This window comes from Cynoglossus semilaevis, chromosome 14, assembly GCF_000523025.1.
Source record: "Cynoglossus semilaevis isolate Cse_v1.0 chromosome 14, Cse_v1.0, whole genome shotgun sequence".
In the NCBI taxonomy this organism is placed as follows: domain Eukaryota; kingdom Metazoa; phylum Chordata; class Actinopteri; order Pleuronectiformes; family Cynoglossidae; genus Cynoglossus; species Cynoglossus semilaevis.
The window spans coordinates 17141812-17157945 of record NC_024320.1 but is presented as its reverse complement, the minus strand read 5'-3'; the positions used below and the strand labels follow the sequence as shown (position 1 = coordinate 17157945).

General features: G+C 43.0%; 1 protein-coding gene across 1 annotated transcript in view; it reads right to left on the bottom strand.

Annotated features, from left to right (window-relative positions):
* Nucleotides 1-3543: 3543 nt before the first annotated feature.
* The window catches only part of nrp2a (neuropilin 2a), a 73675-nt gene continuing 61084 nt past the window's right edge, over nt 3544-16134 (bottom strand). The window contains exons 16-19 of the mRNA XM_008325475.3: nt 15296-15392; nt 12871-12903; nt 6171-6233; nt 3544-5524 (exon numbers count right to left, since the gene is read on the bottom strand). Of these exons, the coding sequence (XP_008323697.1) occupies nt 5223-5524; nt 6171-6233; nt 12871-12903; nt 15296-15392 (495 nt within the window). The 3' untranslated portion in view covers nt 3544-5222. The remainder of the gene's footprint in view (nt 5525-6170; nt 6234-12870; nt 12904-15295; nt 15393-16134) is intronic.

Here is a 16134-nt window from a genome sequence, read left to right as displayed (position 1 = left end):
CTTCATTTAGGACTCGTGCTAAACATCACCGTGACATAGAGACGGAGGAAACACATCCAGATGTGCAGAGAGTCCCGCTGGGGATGAGGGGAACGTAGATGAACGTTAGGTTTATCTTCCAAGAAATCACAGTAAAGACTCAGCTTTACGTGACGTACGATGGACTCAATCAGTACTGAGTCAAATACTATTTGGGCTTTCTTTTATTTGGTTTTGTGAGAGAACTGCAAGATTTTGCGTAGTTTTGCCTACAGTCATATTTATGACATTCAAAGATACAGAGTATGAGATTCAGCGACACTGTTTAAGCATGTAGGGCAACATGAGCACACGAGGGATTCAGTTCAGCTAATGCAAAAACATGGACTTTTAATACAGAGAAGAGCTGAAGTAAAACAGAAAGATTTTGAAACTAAATAACCACCAAAATAAAATTGCTTTTGCTAAACTAAAAGCCAAATTATTGTAACAAACTGTTTTAATGCTACCAGCAGATCTAATTTCAATCACAATATTACAGCATTATGTAACCTCATAAAACACTGCAGTAGTGGTTTAAATTAAATAGATGCAGAAACTTAATCTTCTGGAAGTCCAGACCATAGAGTTCTTTGGTGGAACCGCATATTAGCAGCAAAACCTTTTTGCATTCAATGACTGATTTTTATTTTCAGCTCATCTTCAATTTCCCTGTGAGTGTTTAATGTATTGATTTATTGTATTTTCTTATTGTTTTTATTGTTTTACTTCCACAGGAACTCCTTCAGCTGTGATTTAAACACAAACACAACCTTTACATTTTGGTTGATGCCTTTGTAACTTCATAGACAAGATCTTGTTTCTGCAGAAATGCCTTCATTCTTTTAAACTGACAGACACAAAGTTCAGGATTCATGATGAAAGTTTAAGGTTTAGAAGTATACACCTCAAAAGTGTTGCCTGTCTCTAAAATGTAAAACTGCCTTTTTGAACCCTGCATCACAGTCACACGTTTCACAAATTGTGTACCCCCACACCAAAAAAAAAATCTTCCAAAGTTACCTTTAATCTCTGGCCTCATTAGCAGCTCATATCCAAGCACAGTGTCAGACGCAGTGCACAGGTAATTGTGCGAAAAGTGCAAAAAGACTGTGTAAACATGTGACTTACCTTGTCTTTGAATGTCCACATGGTCACCAGAAACAGAACAGGAAGTGCAGCACCTAATACCGCCCCCAGGTGGTTCCACAGGAAACCGAGGTAGGAACCTCATTCACAGGAACTCAACCTTCCCTCATTCTACTCTTATCCTTACTTGGATTTATATTATATTTGTTATGTTCTAAGCATAAACTGACTTGTTAAAAGCTGAAACTATTTACAAAACTATAAAAATACAGCCTGGTTTTTATCAAGTCTGTTATTTCACAAAATTATCAACACAATTTACAGGGGGAAGATTCAATCAGGCACATAGTTCCTGTGGGAATGGAACCCAGGCCTCCCTGTGTCTGAAGCAGGCGTGCTAACCACTACACTATGAAACAACCTCTCACCAACTACAATGAAGATGTGAAAGAATGTGTAGAAAAACGAACAAAGACCTAAAGCCTGTCCTTGGATTCACTGAGCGCTGAACGTATTTTCATAGACAGACGTTGACTCTGTATCACTGCACAGTTACAGCTGCTGACAAATCCTCTGTTTATTCATGTTCTCGTTTGTGTTTCGCATGTGCATAAAACATTTAGAGCCATCGCATGATTCATTGATGGGCTGCACGAGACTGTGCACAAAACCAATCTGAATCTAGATCTGGAGCCGTGTGCTGGAGCTGCTAACAGGGTTAGCTTCAGGGGTGAGGAAAGCTTATGTGGATAAATGGAACCATTTGTGGAAAACTCTGTGAGCTGCATAGGAGAGCGGTTGGGTAATTGCATGTGTACTGTATATGCATGTGTAGAAGGCTGTGTGTGTGTGGGTGTGTGCTTCAAAGCTTTGATGCTGGAGTTTCTAAATGAGGGCCACCAGAGGTCCAGGCTAATAGGACATCATGGTGAGATAAGAGGCCATGTGTAGGAAGCTGACAACACAGCATTACAGCAGAGAGTGGATATATGTGTGCATGAGAGAGAGAGAGAGAGAGAGGGAGAGAGAGGGAGGGCGAGTGAGAGATTTTGTGGTTAAAAGAGAAAGTTTGACTCCACCTGCACTCTTTAAAGACAGGACAGGAAGTCATTCATTTGTCCACCAGGATGACAGCGACGTCAGCGAGGTGAAGAACATCAAGACTTCTGCCTTGCAGCACATCATGGCAAATAAAATGCAAACAACTAAAAATAACTCAAAGCAGGGATTTGATGCAGCCTCAAAGTCTAATCCCTTCACAGTTTACACCAGGTGGTGTTCAACCCCTGGTGCCTGGACCACTGGAGTTCAATAGTGCTACTATGTGACTTTTATTGTTTGAAATCCGTTGTTGAAATCCACCCCAGAGACACTAGTTCAACCTTCAAGGCAGCGTTGAACCGCCAGCTCCTTGGTTCTCAGGGGAGGAAATGATGATGAGGAGTTTGCACACATTTAGTTTCACTGTTTCACCAAACACCTCGATAAAATATATTTATCCCAACATATTCTGAAAACTGAAACATATTCACTTTACGGCTCCTCATTTATCAGTGCTACAGAATTATTTTATTCCCTCAATGCATTGTAATTGGCAAATATCAAAATGATTTGAATGTTTTAAAAATATTTTGATAATTTTGAAATATACAGAAAATGTGCAATCCAATTTGTTTTTATTATTATTATTATTTTTATATTTGTAATTGAGAATTTTCTATTCACCTGATAACTTTGCCCAAAGTCCTGGGTTTTAGAGAATAATCCAAATGAGAAATCGCCCAATGATTTAATGACATTTTTCAGATTTAGCAGCTTGCTGATTGGTCCACCTTATTTCATAAAAACATACATCACTGATACTGGTTTTATTCATATTTGGATGGGACAGATATTTTAAGATTGCAGTATCACAAATCACCAAGTGATGGTGCTGGTTATCGATGAGTTGACAAATGAAAAATGTCTTAATAAATCCTTACCCAGTAGTTACATAGTATGGTATAAATCCTTTATTAAATAATCATAACAATAATTATCATAACAATCATAATAAAAAGAGTTTTTTTCTGTACAAAGACCCCTCCTAGAACAACAACAACAACAGCAGTGCCAGAGGTGGGACACGGTGGGAGGAGGAGGAGGAAGAGGAGGAGGAGGAGGAGGAGAAGGAAAAGGGGGTGGGATCCCACTCTCTAACATGTTTGGTCCATTTGGGCAGAAGGGGGCGCTGTGAGTGTCAAAGTGAGTGTCAGACCACTGTCTTTGATAGGTGCTCCAAAGGCATGCTGGACCCCCGAGCCTCCAAGGCACTTCGTCGAGAGTCAGTGGGGTCCAGAGATGAGGGCCTCAGAGGAGAGGGACGGCATGGACGTGCATGTGTGTGTGTGTGTGTGCACAATGTGATAGAGATGAAATGTGTGTGTGTGTGTTGTGAAACCTCTCTCATCAGCAGCAGCAGATACTTCCTTCATTTTGTTGGTCTTTTCAGTGTTTGTCCAAATTCTGACATGTTTGAGAGGAGGCGTGTTTTGTTTACACATCTGTATATACGCCAGTGACACAATGAGTGCATGTGCATGTTTGTGTGCACGTGTGCAACTTCCTGCCTTGTGGCTTGTTGCCCATTTGCAGTCAATGCTGAGATTTTGACTGTTTTTTAAAACACGTCCTCCTCTGAAGATTCTTCAGGCTGGAGGTGGATGGTGGGTGGGATTACGTGTGTGTGTGTGTGTGTGTGTGTCGATGCTTGTCACCATTCTTGGGGGTGGAGAAGGGGTTAGGTCCTTTCTATCATGGCTTTTGAGGTCCACATGTAAAAAAAAAAAAAAAAAGGAAAAAAAAAGAGAGAGAGAGAGGCAGAGAGAGGTCCTCTCGTCTCCAGTCTCAGTGTTTCCTCAGTGTCACGCGTTTCCATTTCCCCTTGTTTTTAAGGCTTGTGTATGTGTGTGCACGAGTGTGTCTCTCGTCCACACACTCCGTCAGTCTGTCAAACGTCGGAGGACAGTGTTTCCTGCTGTGCATTTGTTTTTGATCCCATGTTTTTTTTATCGTCTTGTCCTTGCGAAAATAGAGAATATTCTCCAGGGGAAGAGAACGAGAGGATTTTAGTGCTGTGGTAATCATAGTCTCTCTCTCTCTCTCTCTCTCTCTCTCTCTCTGTTTCTTCTATGCCAAAGTTTCTGCTCTAACCAGCAATCCATAGGTTGCAGCGATCAAAGCTCCTTGACCTTTTAGCATAAACCACAATGTAAACATGACCTTTCACGTTGACAGGAACCAGTAACAACAGCCTCTGACAACTAAATATAACATAAACATCTCTCCGTCATTAGAACGACGTGCTTCAAAATCCTCCCGCCGTCCCAACCCTACGTCTACTCACATACATTTTCTTGACTCCTGCTTTTTTTTTCTTCTTCTTCTTCTTCTCCTCCTCTCCTATGTATCTGCTGTCTCTGACTTGGCAAAAGGTCAGAACAAAAACATTGAACAGTAAAGACAAGCTGGAGAGACGTCAGTCCACTAAAAATACCACAGACTGTCGGGAACTAAGAGGAAAAGCTGGGCTGATCGGCAGCAGGAGCCCAGTCTAAAACAGAACCAGGAGGAGAAAGTCAACGTGCCACGCGGAGGAGCTACGTTCTAGGCCACGGGGTTTACACGTGATGGAAAAAATTGACAAGGCTTTCTAAGCACGTTTTCCTAACCTACCACCGTTCTGACTGACTGACGCCACAATGTGTTTGTAGAGCCAGTAGGTGTAGCTTACAGTATCCAGGTTCAACACTGAACCTCTGATGAGTCTGTGATGATGTGGTGAACAGGTCTGTCCTGGTCTGTCATTGATATGTGTAGATATTAGTATGGAACAGCTTGTGTGGGTCAGAGCCATAGTCTCTCTCTCTCTCTCTCTCTCGCTCTCTCTCTCTTATTGGCTCTTTCACCACAAAAACATCACCAGACAGTGTTGAGTGGAGTTTTCCCAAACAGGAAACAGGCTTCCCACTGTCCAGGAATCTGCACCATCCAGAAAGTAAACTGACACTAAAGTGAACCGGAGGAAATGAAGAAAACCAGTGAGAGCCTCGGTCTCCCGTCTCCCGTCTCCCCCCTCAGGCCTCGGTGCAACAGCGCTGCTGGTTCAGTTTGACTTTGTGCTTCAGGCCGTCATACAGCTCAAAGTTGTAGTTCTCCAGGGTGGTGGAGGAGCGGGACGACAGGCCGCTGTAGGAGCAGGTGCAGTACAGGAGGAGGCCGGCGCAGATGGCACCCAGCAGGACACCCAGTGAGCTCATGACGATGATGGTCACCAGGATGGGGTCCAGGGTGTAGAGCCACGAGTTGTCCTTCTCTGAGACGCTGGTCACCGGAGGCTCAGATGACGGAGAGGCAGTGTTCTCTGGGAACTGTAAACCTACAACAGAAAACGGGTCAACGTCAGGGCTTCAATGGTTGATAACATGCTCATGTGTCTTGGTCCAGTTATTAGTCCTGGGGGCCACAATGGGTCCTAAAATTTGACAGGGGGGCCGGGTCAGGGGCAGATAGAAGTGTTCATATGAACTAAGACAAATGACAGGTAAAAGTCTTGCATAAATGCTCAAATGCTTTTAGCCTTTTCTACGCCATCAATTGGGGAAATGCAGGCAGTGCAGGAAAAAGGCAGAAGTATATCGATAGAAGTCAATAACATAATTTAGTATGGCAGGCCGTAGTTTGCTCATGCTTGCTTTAGATAAATCTTATAATAACAAACTAACAAACAACAAATTTGTTGGAAAATTACAGCAACGCTTCATTTCAGGTGCTGGTTTCAGGAACCTGACCTTTAAGTCTGGACTGTTTCTGAAGAACGTGGCGATGTTATCAGACTGGCTTTTTATTTAAAGGTTTAAAATATATTTTTTTACTTTTCTGAAACAAAGGTGACCTTCACCACAACAGCGTTAACTGGTGCAGTGAGGCCCCCTACTGCCAAAAACTTCTACTATGAATCATACGATGACCATTTGACAAATATCTGTAGTAAAGTGTACTGTAGTAAAAGAAAAGCTGCTCACCTCCTCCTAGAGGGTCTCTGCCACTGAAAAGACGTCCGTCTCCTACTTTGTTGGGTCTCCTCACTGTCAGACAGAAGCCACATGACATGGATTTTTAATCAACCAGCTGATCCTTCACTGACTTCTCTGTAGCTCAGGCTTACACAGCAGAACACAGCAGCCGCAGAAAGTAGTAGAAAAATACGACTTTATTGTTATAGAGAAAGATCAATGTGACACATTCCTGTCAAACACACAGCCATGACATAAGATAGAGATGGTATAAGACTGTTCATTCCACGTGGAGAGAGATGCAAACATGTCATTGATAACATCAACATCGGTCATGTCAAAAAATATTCACCATTAAGTTTAAGAGAAGGTTCATGTATGATAGTGTTGTTCATTAGGAAAGAAACAACAATCAAAAATATGTCACCAAGGACGTTCACTTTCATGAGCAGGAAAATTTAAAGTGCCACTAGGGGGAGGTCATTTTGCGACCATTCACACGCACAGTATTAGGGCGAATTAAAAAAAAAAGATTAAAGTTGTAATCCCAAGAGAATAAAGTCGGATTATGAAAAAAAGTGTACATTTAACAAGAATAAAGTTTAAATATTAGTATAAATGTTTTACCTCATATGTCGGGTTGTGTTTCATTGCATAAAATTAAGACATTTTATCATCAATTTCTGTCTTTTCTCATAACGCTTCGACTTTATTCTCAATAATTTACGACTTTAATCTCACAATTTTATTTTATTTTTCTCTCAGTGTGGCTCTAACACTCGTCGTACAATCCAAACCACTACTTATCAGACTTTTTTGTTTTCCATGTCATTTTTTACATTTGTTCTACTTTTACACTAACTGTACATTTTTTTAAAGAAAAGTATCACAATTCTTTTGTTTAGGATGTTTTTAAGGGGATGATTTTACATCATGGGCGTCAGTAAGATGGTTGAGTCAAAGAAAAAGTTAAAAGAATAAATAAGTGCTCGTCAAAAGTACGTCGTTTTAAGTGAACATGAATATAAAAAAAAAGAATCCAGATGGACTGAAGCCAAGTACAGTAGCTGAAGTGTACTCATACTTTAGAGGAGTTTTACTTTCACTTTTCTGGTGTGTGTGTGTGTGTGTGTATGGGTTTTTGCAGCTTCTTTCTTGGCAGGCTTTCAGGAGTGGAAGTAACTGCTTGGCAAGGCACACGTAGTTTAGATGTGGAGGACGTTGGCGACAAAAGGCGTTACTCATAGCGTTTCCATGGCAACCATGGTTGGCAGCAGGTCGGGTGACGGAGTAGCCGTTGGATGGGAGATAAAAGTGCTTACCGCAGCCTTCATAAATGTTATCTGTCCATTAACTAATTACAACTATTAGCAGCTTGGAGGGAGCGGCGTGGAGCTGGATGGAGGCGCCCGGTCCGCTCTCCCCAAAGGTGATTTAAAAGCACATAATGAGAAGAGGCCAAAAAATGGAAGATGACAAAAATGATTTTTCTGATCTGAGGGCTGACAGGCGACAGGTTTCTGCTGGCGTGACAGATGACGCAGGCATGGCCCTGAATGAAGACCACAGTTTCACTGGTCCTATTAAATTACTGCACGTTCTAACACTGTCTGATGAGGGAGACATTGGCCTAATTTTTCCTTGAGAACCATGCTGGAGGGAGGTCACAGAGTCAAATAAGATTTGAATGGAATCAGTTCAGGTATTTCAGTGTGGAGGCGTGACGTACTAACGCCTTTTAAAATCAGTAACAGTGAAATAGATTTGACCGAAACGTCCTTTAATCATTTCACTAGGATTTAAACATGTTATGGTGGTGCGTTCAGGTGCTGCCCTGCTGCCATTTGTGGGTTTATTTTCTCTTAACATACATTCAGTGTGCTAAATGCTAAATTGCTAAACGTTCTGTTTAACATTTAGCCAGTCCTTGTGGAGAAATATTGCAGCAGGGTTCTCAACTCACATACCAAACTAGGTTCACAGGACCCTCAGATGGTTGGGGGAGGGGGTTAAAATTATTCTGTGTTTACCCAAATCATTCTACACCTGTCGTTAGCCTTTTTGTTCTGGAAAACTAGAGTTTTCAAACCACGTTCTTTCCTGCACGAGCCCGTAGAGAAATCCCTTGCTTTCAGACCACAAAGACACAGGAGCTGCTGGTGAGCGGCTGCCTCACTGCTGCACTGTTGGTGTTATTTTGGCCAATTTAAATGGAGGAATTCAACACCAATGTCACACTGAACCACATCTGAAGTCACTGACGGAGGCAGCGGTGGACCAACAACTCCTGTGGGCCATGGTGTAAAAAGTCAATATTTTTCTCGTATACGCTTTGGCCAAAACAACACCAGCTGTTAGGAAAGGGTGAGTAACGACGAGGAAGAGTGGCAAACGCAGTTTTGAAATAATATAAACATAGGATTTTATAATCTGAGCCTTTTGTTTTCTGTTATTGCAGACACGATTTCAGTGAGAGCCAACTATTTCTGCTGTGTTTGCCAGTGACTGAGGAAACGCCAACCAACCCGGAGCAGTGATAACAATGTGTCAGAACTTTATACAATTAGACTACAACAAAAAATTGTGCAAAAAAAAAAAGAAAAAGAAAAGAAAAACAGTGCATCATGTGTTGTGTTCTTTCTGTCTTATGGCACTGAAGTAGGAACCAGCGTTAGCCGCTGGGTCTCTGCTCTGGTTTTCATTATGTTCTGGATTCCTCTCAAGGGCACATGTATAGAAACAAAACAGTGCACTTATGACTTCCAGCTGGTGCTGCGGCATTCTGGGATTTGTAGGAGTGTAAATCACGAGGAGGAGAAATGACGGCCGACAGCTGTCTCTATTTACAAGCCTAAAAACAACAAGCACATATTCACACTTGAAAACACAATGCAGTGCGGCTCGGCGCGGCTTTCATCTGGGACAGCTCTGAGACACGGAGGATGATGGCAGTGGGTGGCGTGGAGTATGAGTGGGAGTGGAAAAACGTGCTCAACAATGGCAGAGAATCAAGATGGAACACTAAACACGGAATATGGCTGCATCCATCACGGGCTGATGCCTTTATCAGGAGGAGACACCGCGCTCAATCAAAGGAGCTGGTTATCTCCATCGGCGATGCAGGACTCTGCTCTAAGTATGATGGATTTGCATTCGCTCCTTTTTAAATGTGCACATGCTCTGTGGAAAAGGACAATGGGAAGGATGTTCCTGGTGCAGCTCATATCACAGCTCATCTTAGGTTGGTCTTTCATAACACACACTGAGAGCTTTATTTTCTGCCAGATCATTTCCAAATGCTCACAGTTTCTTCTTCTTCTCCTCTCGCGCTACTGTTTCTTCTTCCGCTCTTCTCTCCCGGAGCTACAGAGCTCCTCGTGTCTCTCGGGTCTTGTTTTAGCCTGTGGTTTTGGCAGCTTTGGCTCTTGCTCTTACACCAGAACCGACCTTTCTCCTCCTCCTCTTCCTTCTGCGTCTCCTCCTGTTCTTCTTCCAGCCCACACATGTCAGTGTATAGATCCAGGCTGGGGTCATTCTAGGAGGAGCGCTGGGGTAATGTGGAGCCAGACAGTGCTCAGAGGTTCGTTTGGATAAATAACTTAGTCAGAGTCCAGTTCTCTCCTCAGGAGCAGCACAGTGTGAAAAGTCAACAACAGCTAAATCAGCAGAGGATAACAGCAACATTCTCTGCCAAATTTCCACTCTGCAGTTCATGAACAACAATGTCTGTGTCATTGGATGTCGTAGCTGCAGCTGGAAACAAAGAAGAAGATTTGCACGTGCATCCAGGGATGTTCCATCAACTTCGCCATGTCACAAAAAAACAAAACAAAAAGAAAAACAAAAAACCCGCTCCTGCAGACATCACAAACTGACGTGCTTCCTTCCTTTGTCAAAAACATAGTGCTGCCAAACGGCTTCCTCTCAACAGAGGGTGCGGTGTCGATCCCGGCTGTCCAGTCTCACTGTCAGGACAGGTTCCACCCCAGGAGCAGCCATACTGGATGACCAGTTAGAATACTGGAAGCACTGGGAGGAGCTGTGATAGGCCACCGACAGCTGGCTCTTCTTGGTGGCCAGGTGTTGTCGGCAGCAACAGAGTGCTCTGACCAAGATGGCCACCGCCAGGAGAAGGAGGGCGCCCCCGGCGGCCATAATGTAATACCAGTGGATGGGCAAGGGAGGCACAGGAACGCCTCCCCCTGGTGGAGAAATACAGAGTAATTGGCCAAGGAGAAAAGAGAGGAGTGGCACTTTTTTTTTCAAAAGGTATTTTCTGACATTTATCTCCACTTTCTATCCCTCTGCAAGCGTGCACCTTCTGTGAGCATGCACCAGCATGCCAGTTGCAAAAAACTGAAAAAAATCTCCAAGGCCAAAACAATGAAATAAATGAAAATGCATCCACGTCCCTCATGTTGCTACTTCGCAGCTTGAGTTGAAGTTTTCACACCATGGTCTTGGAGAGAGAGCTTGAAATCAGTCCAATCAAATCAAATTCAAGTTTTTTTTTTTTTTTTAATTAAAGCTCTAGTGAAATGGTGTGAAACCAGAGCCAAAATAATTAGTGATTGAAGCATCCACACACATTGAATTAGGGAGCTTCCCCTTCCTGTGTGGAACTGGCACAGGAAGTGGCAACGCAGCCTCCCTCTGACAAAGTCTCAGAACCATGCATGAATCAGTCAGACACCACATGAGAATCCAATGCTGCACAGCTCCCTGAGAGCTGCTATTGGATCAGGATCGGTTATTTAGCCGACTCCACTCTGCAAATTTGTTTTTGAGTGCATAATTTATCGCCCGTCTCTGTTCCTGCCTTTTCATTTTCTTCTTCTCTTTTTCTGTCTCATGCATCAGCCTACGGGCCAGTCCTCTCCTTCTCAAGCCAAACTCTGTCTCCACAGATCTGCACAGACCTGGTTCACTCTCAACCCCCAGCTTCCAGCCCCGTTCCTCCCCATTTTGGGATTTTTTTTTTTTTTTTGGTAAGAGGAAATTAAACAGCATTCAAGTCAGATATGTAAGAAAAAAACAAAAAAACTTCAGAAGCAAATGTGAAAACTGTCAAATACAGCCGTGTGTGTGTGTGTGTGTGTGTGTCATCCAGCCTCGGTGGGGACAAAGAACGAGTCATGAAACAGAAAAGTGACACAGATCTGAACACTGATCACAGGGTGAAACGGTCTGAGCCCAGACTTCACACTGCACAGCTAATGTCAGCAAAGGAGACTCAGGCGCACTGGTTACGTGCCACTGGGGGGCACTAGTGTGCATGTTTGCAATGGAGGTAACGCTAAAGGGGAGTGCAAATATTTTCTACTGACGCAACGTCAGCATTGTCTTTGGATTACAAAAAAAAACGTTAGGCTACTCGGAGGGCCAAGAGGAAAAATCTATTGTTTTATATAAAAGTACACAGTGTAGGTTTTAGCAGCATCTAGTGGTGAAGTAACACAGCCACCCCTAAAGGGACACAAAATCTGAGGTCTAAACTCATGAAGCTTTTGGTAAATTAGTCAATTTATATTTTTTCAGTTTCAGAAGCATCAGAAATTGTATTACATTCTTATTAAAATGTAACTTATTATTTAACCTCAAAACTGTGCATGCTCCACATATTTATTATTATCTTTTCGAGCCAGAATCTGCCTCTCAGTAAACTGCTCATTCTCTGATGCCAAAGTCCTTCAATAAAATTAGAGTATTGTTCAATAATTCAATATTCCGTAATGAGTGGATGTAATTTTGTAGATAAGAGTAGTTTGAGGGATCACACAGCAGACTCGGTTAGCTTTTACATTTTACCAAGGAGACTGTTTGGTCCCTCGTCTTTCACGTCTTTTGTGTGTGTGAAAATGAGTGTGAACGATTGTTTGTGTGTGTATGTGTGTGTATGTGGCCCAGTGATGGACTGGTGAACTGTCCAGGGTGCACCCTCACCCATTCACCTCTAGGAGTGACCTTTGCACCCCTGCCACACTGAAAGGGATGTAGGAGTAGAAGACGGTTTAATGAATGTCTAATTTCTCAGACAGACGCTCCTTGTGCTTTGATGAAAACCATCAGCTCAGGGAAGTCAGCGCTAAACAAAGTGTCAGTGTCTCATACAAAGCTACATCTTACTAAAAATCTTGAACTATCCCTTTTAGGGAGGATGAGAAAAGCCAGATGAAAAATGCACACACATCACATTTGCGCTGAAACAGCTGAGCTCTTCTCTCATTGGGGGGAGCCATTATGAGATGCCAAAACACTAGCATCCATCACAGAATCCCTCAGGATGCTCTTAAAAAATTTTCATGAGGCAAACAGTTATTTAAAACCCTTCAGGCTGCATCAGGACGATGCCTCGGACTGAGAAAAGAGCTCTTTTCAAAAAATCTGTCTCTGTGTGAAGTGATGGATGGAGCTGGCCTTGCACAGTTGGCTCTTCGGGGACTAAGCCTTTATTCTACTGATATCAGTGAGGTCAAAGGGTTGAGTTGTAGAGTTAAAACAGTCTTTGGAAATGTAATAACTCATATCTGTGCTGTTGTTGTTTCATTAACTTTTAGTCTCGAATATTTTCGGGGAAAGGACTGGTTTGGGCGTTTTTTTGTTTGTGTGTGTTCTTTTAGTGCCGCCAAGCAGTTCTATCGCTAGTGCATACCGACGGGCAGGAAGCAAGACAAGACAGGAAATGACATCATAGCAAGACTAAACTCACCTGGATTCTCAGGAGGAAACGCAGTGAAGGGTTCTGCTAGGACAAACAGGGGAGACAAACAGGCAGAAAAAGAGAAATGAGAAATATTTTTAATATGAGAGGAAAAAGTCAACCAAATGTCACACAAATGTCACTCCGCTATCAAACTCCTCCTGAGGAAATTTAAGTTAATTCCTCAGATAACCGGCATGAATTATGGCATTTGCTCTGCTCCTTTAATAGAACGTAATTTCAAACAGAGCAGCGCGATCTGGGACTTTTTACATAGACTGTGCATACAGAGGGTTTAGGCCACGACTGGGTGTGTGTGCCTCCACCTTCACGAAAGTTCACACACTTCAAGTTGTGTATCTGCAGAGTCCAGATAAACAGCAGCGAGCCGCGGCTTTTCTTTCTCTTCCTGCTGTGAATGCACAGTGCAGAACCTTGACTTTGATTTGCCTGGAATGCAATCAAAGAGAGAAAGAGACATGGGAACTTTTTGGCAGGAACGCTACCAATGTTCTGCAAGGAACTCAACTGTGCTGGATGATAAGTGACGTCCCAGCATGCTCTGCTGTGGCAGAGGAGGGAACACAGGTACATAACGGGGAGGCTGCAGTGAGAGGAGGCACATTTAGACACTACTTTTAACTTTCCAGAGAAAAGGAATGGACCCGACGGATAAAGTTAGTAAATCTAAACTTCAAACTTCAAATTTATCCACCCAGCTGGACCAGAAAGGACCAGTATCTGCTGAGTATGTAGAAATGTCCTTACAAATAAACCAAAGAACTGATCAAGTACAGTCTCGGTCTACAGTGTGTTCCTCTGCAGGGGTACAGTCTGTATAACGTCTGTCTGTATTTGTTCAACTGGTTTATGTTGACCTGTGAACAATCGATCCAGTAGGTGGCAGTTTTGAAACTCCCAGAATCCCTGATGCAGTTTCAAAATGAAAAGAAGACAAAGTCGGGGAGTGGGAGTGGGAGGGTCGTGGTCGATCAGATCCAGCTGGAATAATCTGCCTCACCCTGCAGCTCCAGCCTGCAGGGTGAGGCAGGTTATTCAGCATCAAGAGTTCTACACGGGTAGTTTACATTTCCCTGACAATCTCAGGCTCTAAATTACCAGCTTCAGATTGAAGTTGTGAGTTTTTCCACAGTACGGGACTCACAGCTGGATCGTCCAATGGGACGCCGGCGATAAGAAGTAGCTTCACTCTGTGGAAAAGGCAATATATATATTTTCTTATCTGAGTTGTCAGTCACTATATTTATCTCCTACAAAATAAAATACTTTATTGAGGCCATTAAAGCCCGGGACGACCATTTTTAATGGCGTGTTCCGCTGTTTCCACCAATCAGCACTCTGACTTGGAACAGTGTGGGATTCAGCAGCATCTATTTGAGCTGCTGCTGTAGACTTCTACAGCCTTAAGGTTTCTGAAGCGCTGACATACATAGGAGTGACAAACACACACACACACTTTCTGAGTCTCTAAAACCCAGTTTAGGAGACAGCTTCGCCTCCGACGATGGGCTCCCCAAATACAGAGATGAAAGGAAGGAGGAGTGGGAGGGGGAGCGTTTACTCCTCCCTAAAAAGAAATAAAGGAAGAACAGCAAACTAGGCCATAGACGCCCTGTGGGCGACGGCGATGATAATCTATGTTTCATTCGATTTCCTCTTCTTCTTCTCTCCCTCTCTCTTCTCCCTCTGTCTCCTCTGTGGTATTTGTAAACACAGCTTTTCCCTCTCCGTCAAAGAGAATTATTCCTCAGTCCTTTTTTTTCCCCCTCCACATTTGCAGGAGCCTGGTGCGAGCGCCGAGCAGCCTCTTTAATCTGGCCCGAGCTGAGGCTTTGGAGAAGGTTTAAAACAGATCAGAGGGTGAGCCGGGGCTCCGGAGCCAAAAACCTGCCTCCATGGTTCAGACTGACGTTCATTGTGCTGTGGAGCAGCGCCACAGAGGAGACGGCGTGGCTGCGTTGTTTCTGACTGTTCTGTGTTTCTGGCTGCTGTCCAGTTCTTCTGTTTTTGCCTTTTTTGGTAGTTTTCATTCATTTCTGTCTGGATATCAGATTGTGCCGCAAACGATGGAGAGTACGTCAGATAAAACGCTTCAAAATTAAAACCATGAATTCACTATTTCATCTTTTTTTAAAAACCTACCAGTGAATGGGCCTGTTGTGTTCTTCATTGTATTTATTTTCTTTTTGTATTTTCCTCTAAATTGACAGGTTTTAACAACAATGTCATTGTGTTTTACTGAAGAAGACCGTAAACCAGTCAGAGTCTGTTTACTGACGTCGGTATTAAAGCTTTGGTTAAAACGTGTTAAACCAAATTATACTGAATATAATATAGTTATAGATACGTTAACTACTTCGACGTATGTCTGGCGAGTGTGATTTGTGTGTGTGTGTGTGTGTGTTTGACTTACGGGTGCACTCCTTCAGTGGGGTGCTGGAGCTCATGTGGACGTTGTCTATCCAGATATGTCCCCTGGTGCCGTGTGCAAAGAAACCCTCCATCACAACCTACCAAAAACCAGGAGAGGAAGAGGAGGAAGAGGGGGAGGAGGGAGGTGAGCGAAGGGGGGGTACATTTAGATTAGGAAGATGATGACAGGATAAAGGCAGCAGGGGAGTGGAGCAGAATGGAGAACAGGGACGAGTACCAGCAGAAGGAGGAGGAGAAAGAAAACAAAAAGTTATTACAGTAGGATTTTAACAATGTGTTTTTCAGTTGAGTTACAGTTGAAATTCCTCTGAGTTTTTATTTCAAACTTTTACTCGTGGCAGTTAGAAACAAATGCCTCTGATTCCTAAAATAATCACACAGCCAATGGAGACTGTACGGTTCAGCCAAGTGTCTGTGGAGAACGAATCTAGAGCAGGCTGAAACAGGGATTTAGTTCATGAACTTAAGTTGAAGTTTGTGTTTAACACCTTTGTATTATATCGTAACTAGGGATGTCGGTATCGGATATCGGTCGGCTGATTGATATTGGAATCAGAAAAGTGTTTGGACAATATCTGCATATTGGATATTGGCAAAAAGTTAATATCGGACGTCCCTGATCATAACTTAAGTCAATGTAGCTCATTTTAGGTTTTAGTTTTTATTTACTTTTTGCATTTTGATAAACGATTTTTCCTTTTCCTTATACAGGCAGAACTGTTTTATAGCAAAAAAAGTAAACAACAATAAAAATGGGATGGGAGTGGGTTGCGATTTGCCATTCAAATTGGCAAATATTTGAGTCAAGAATGCAACTTA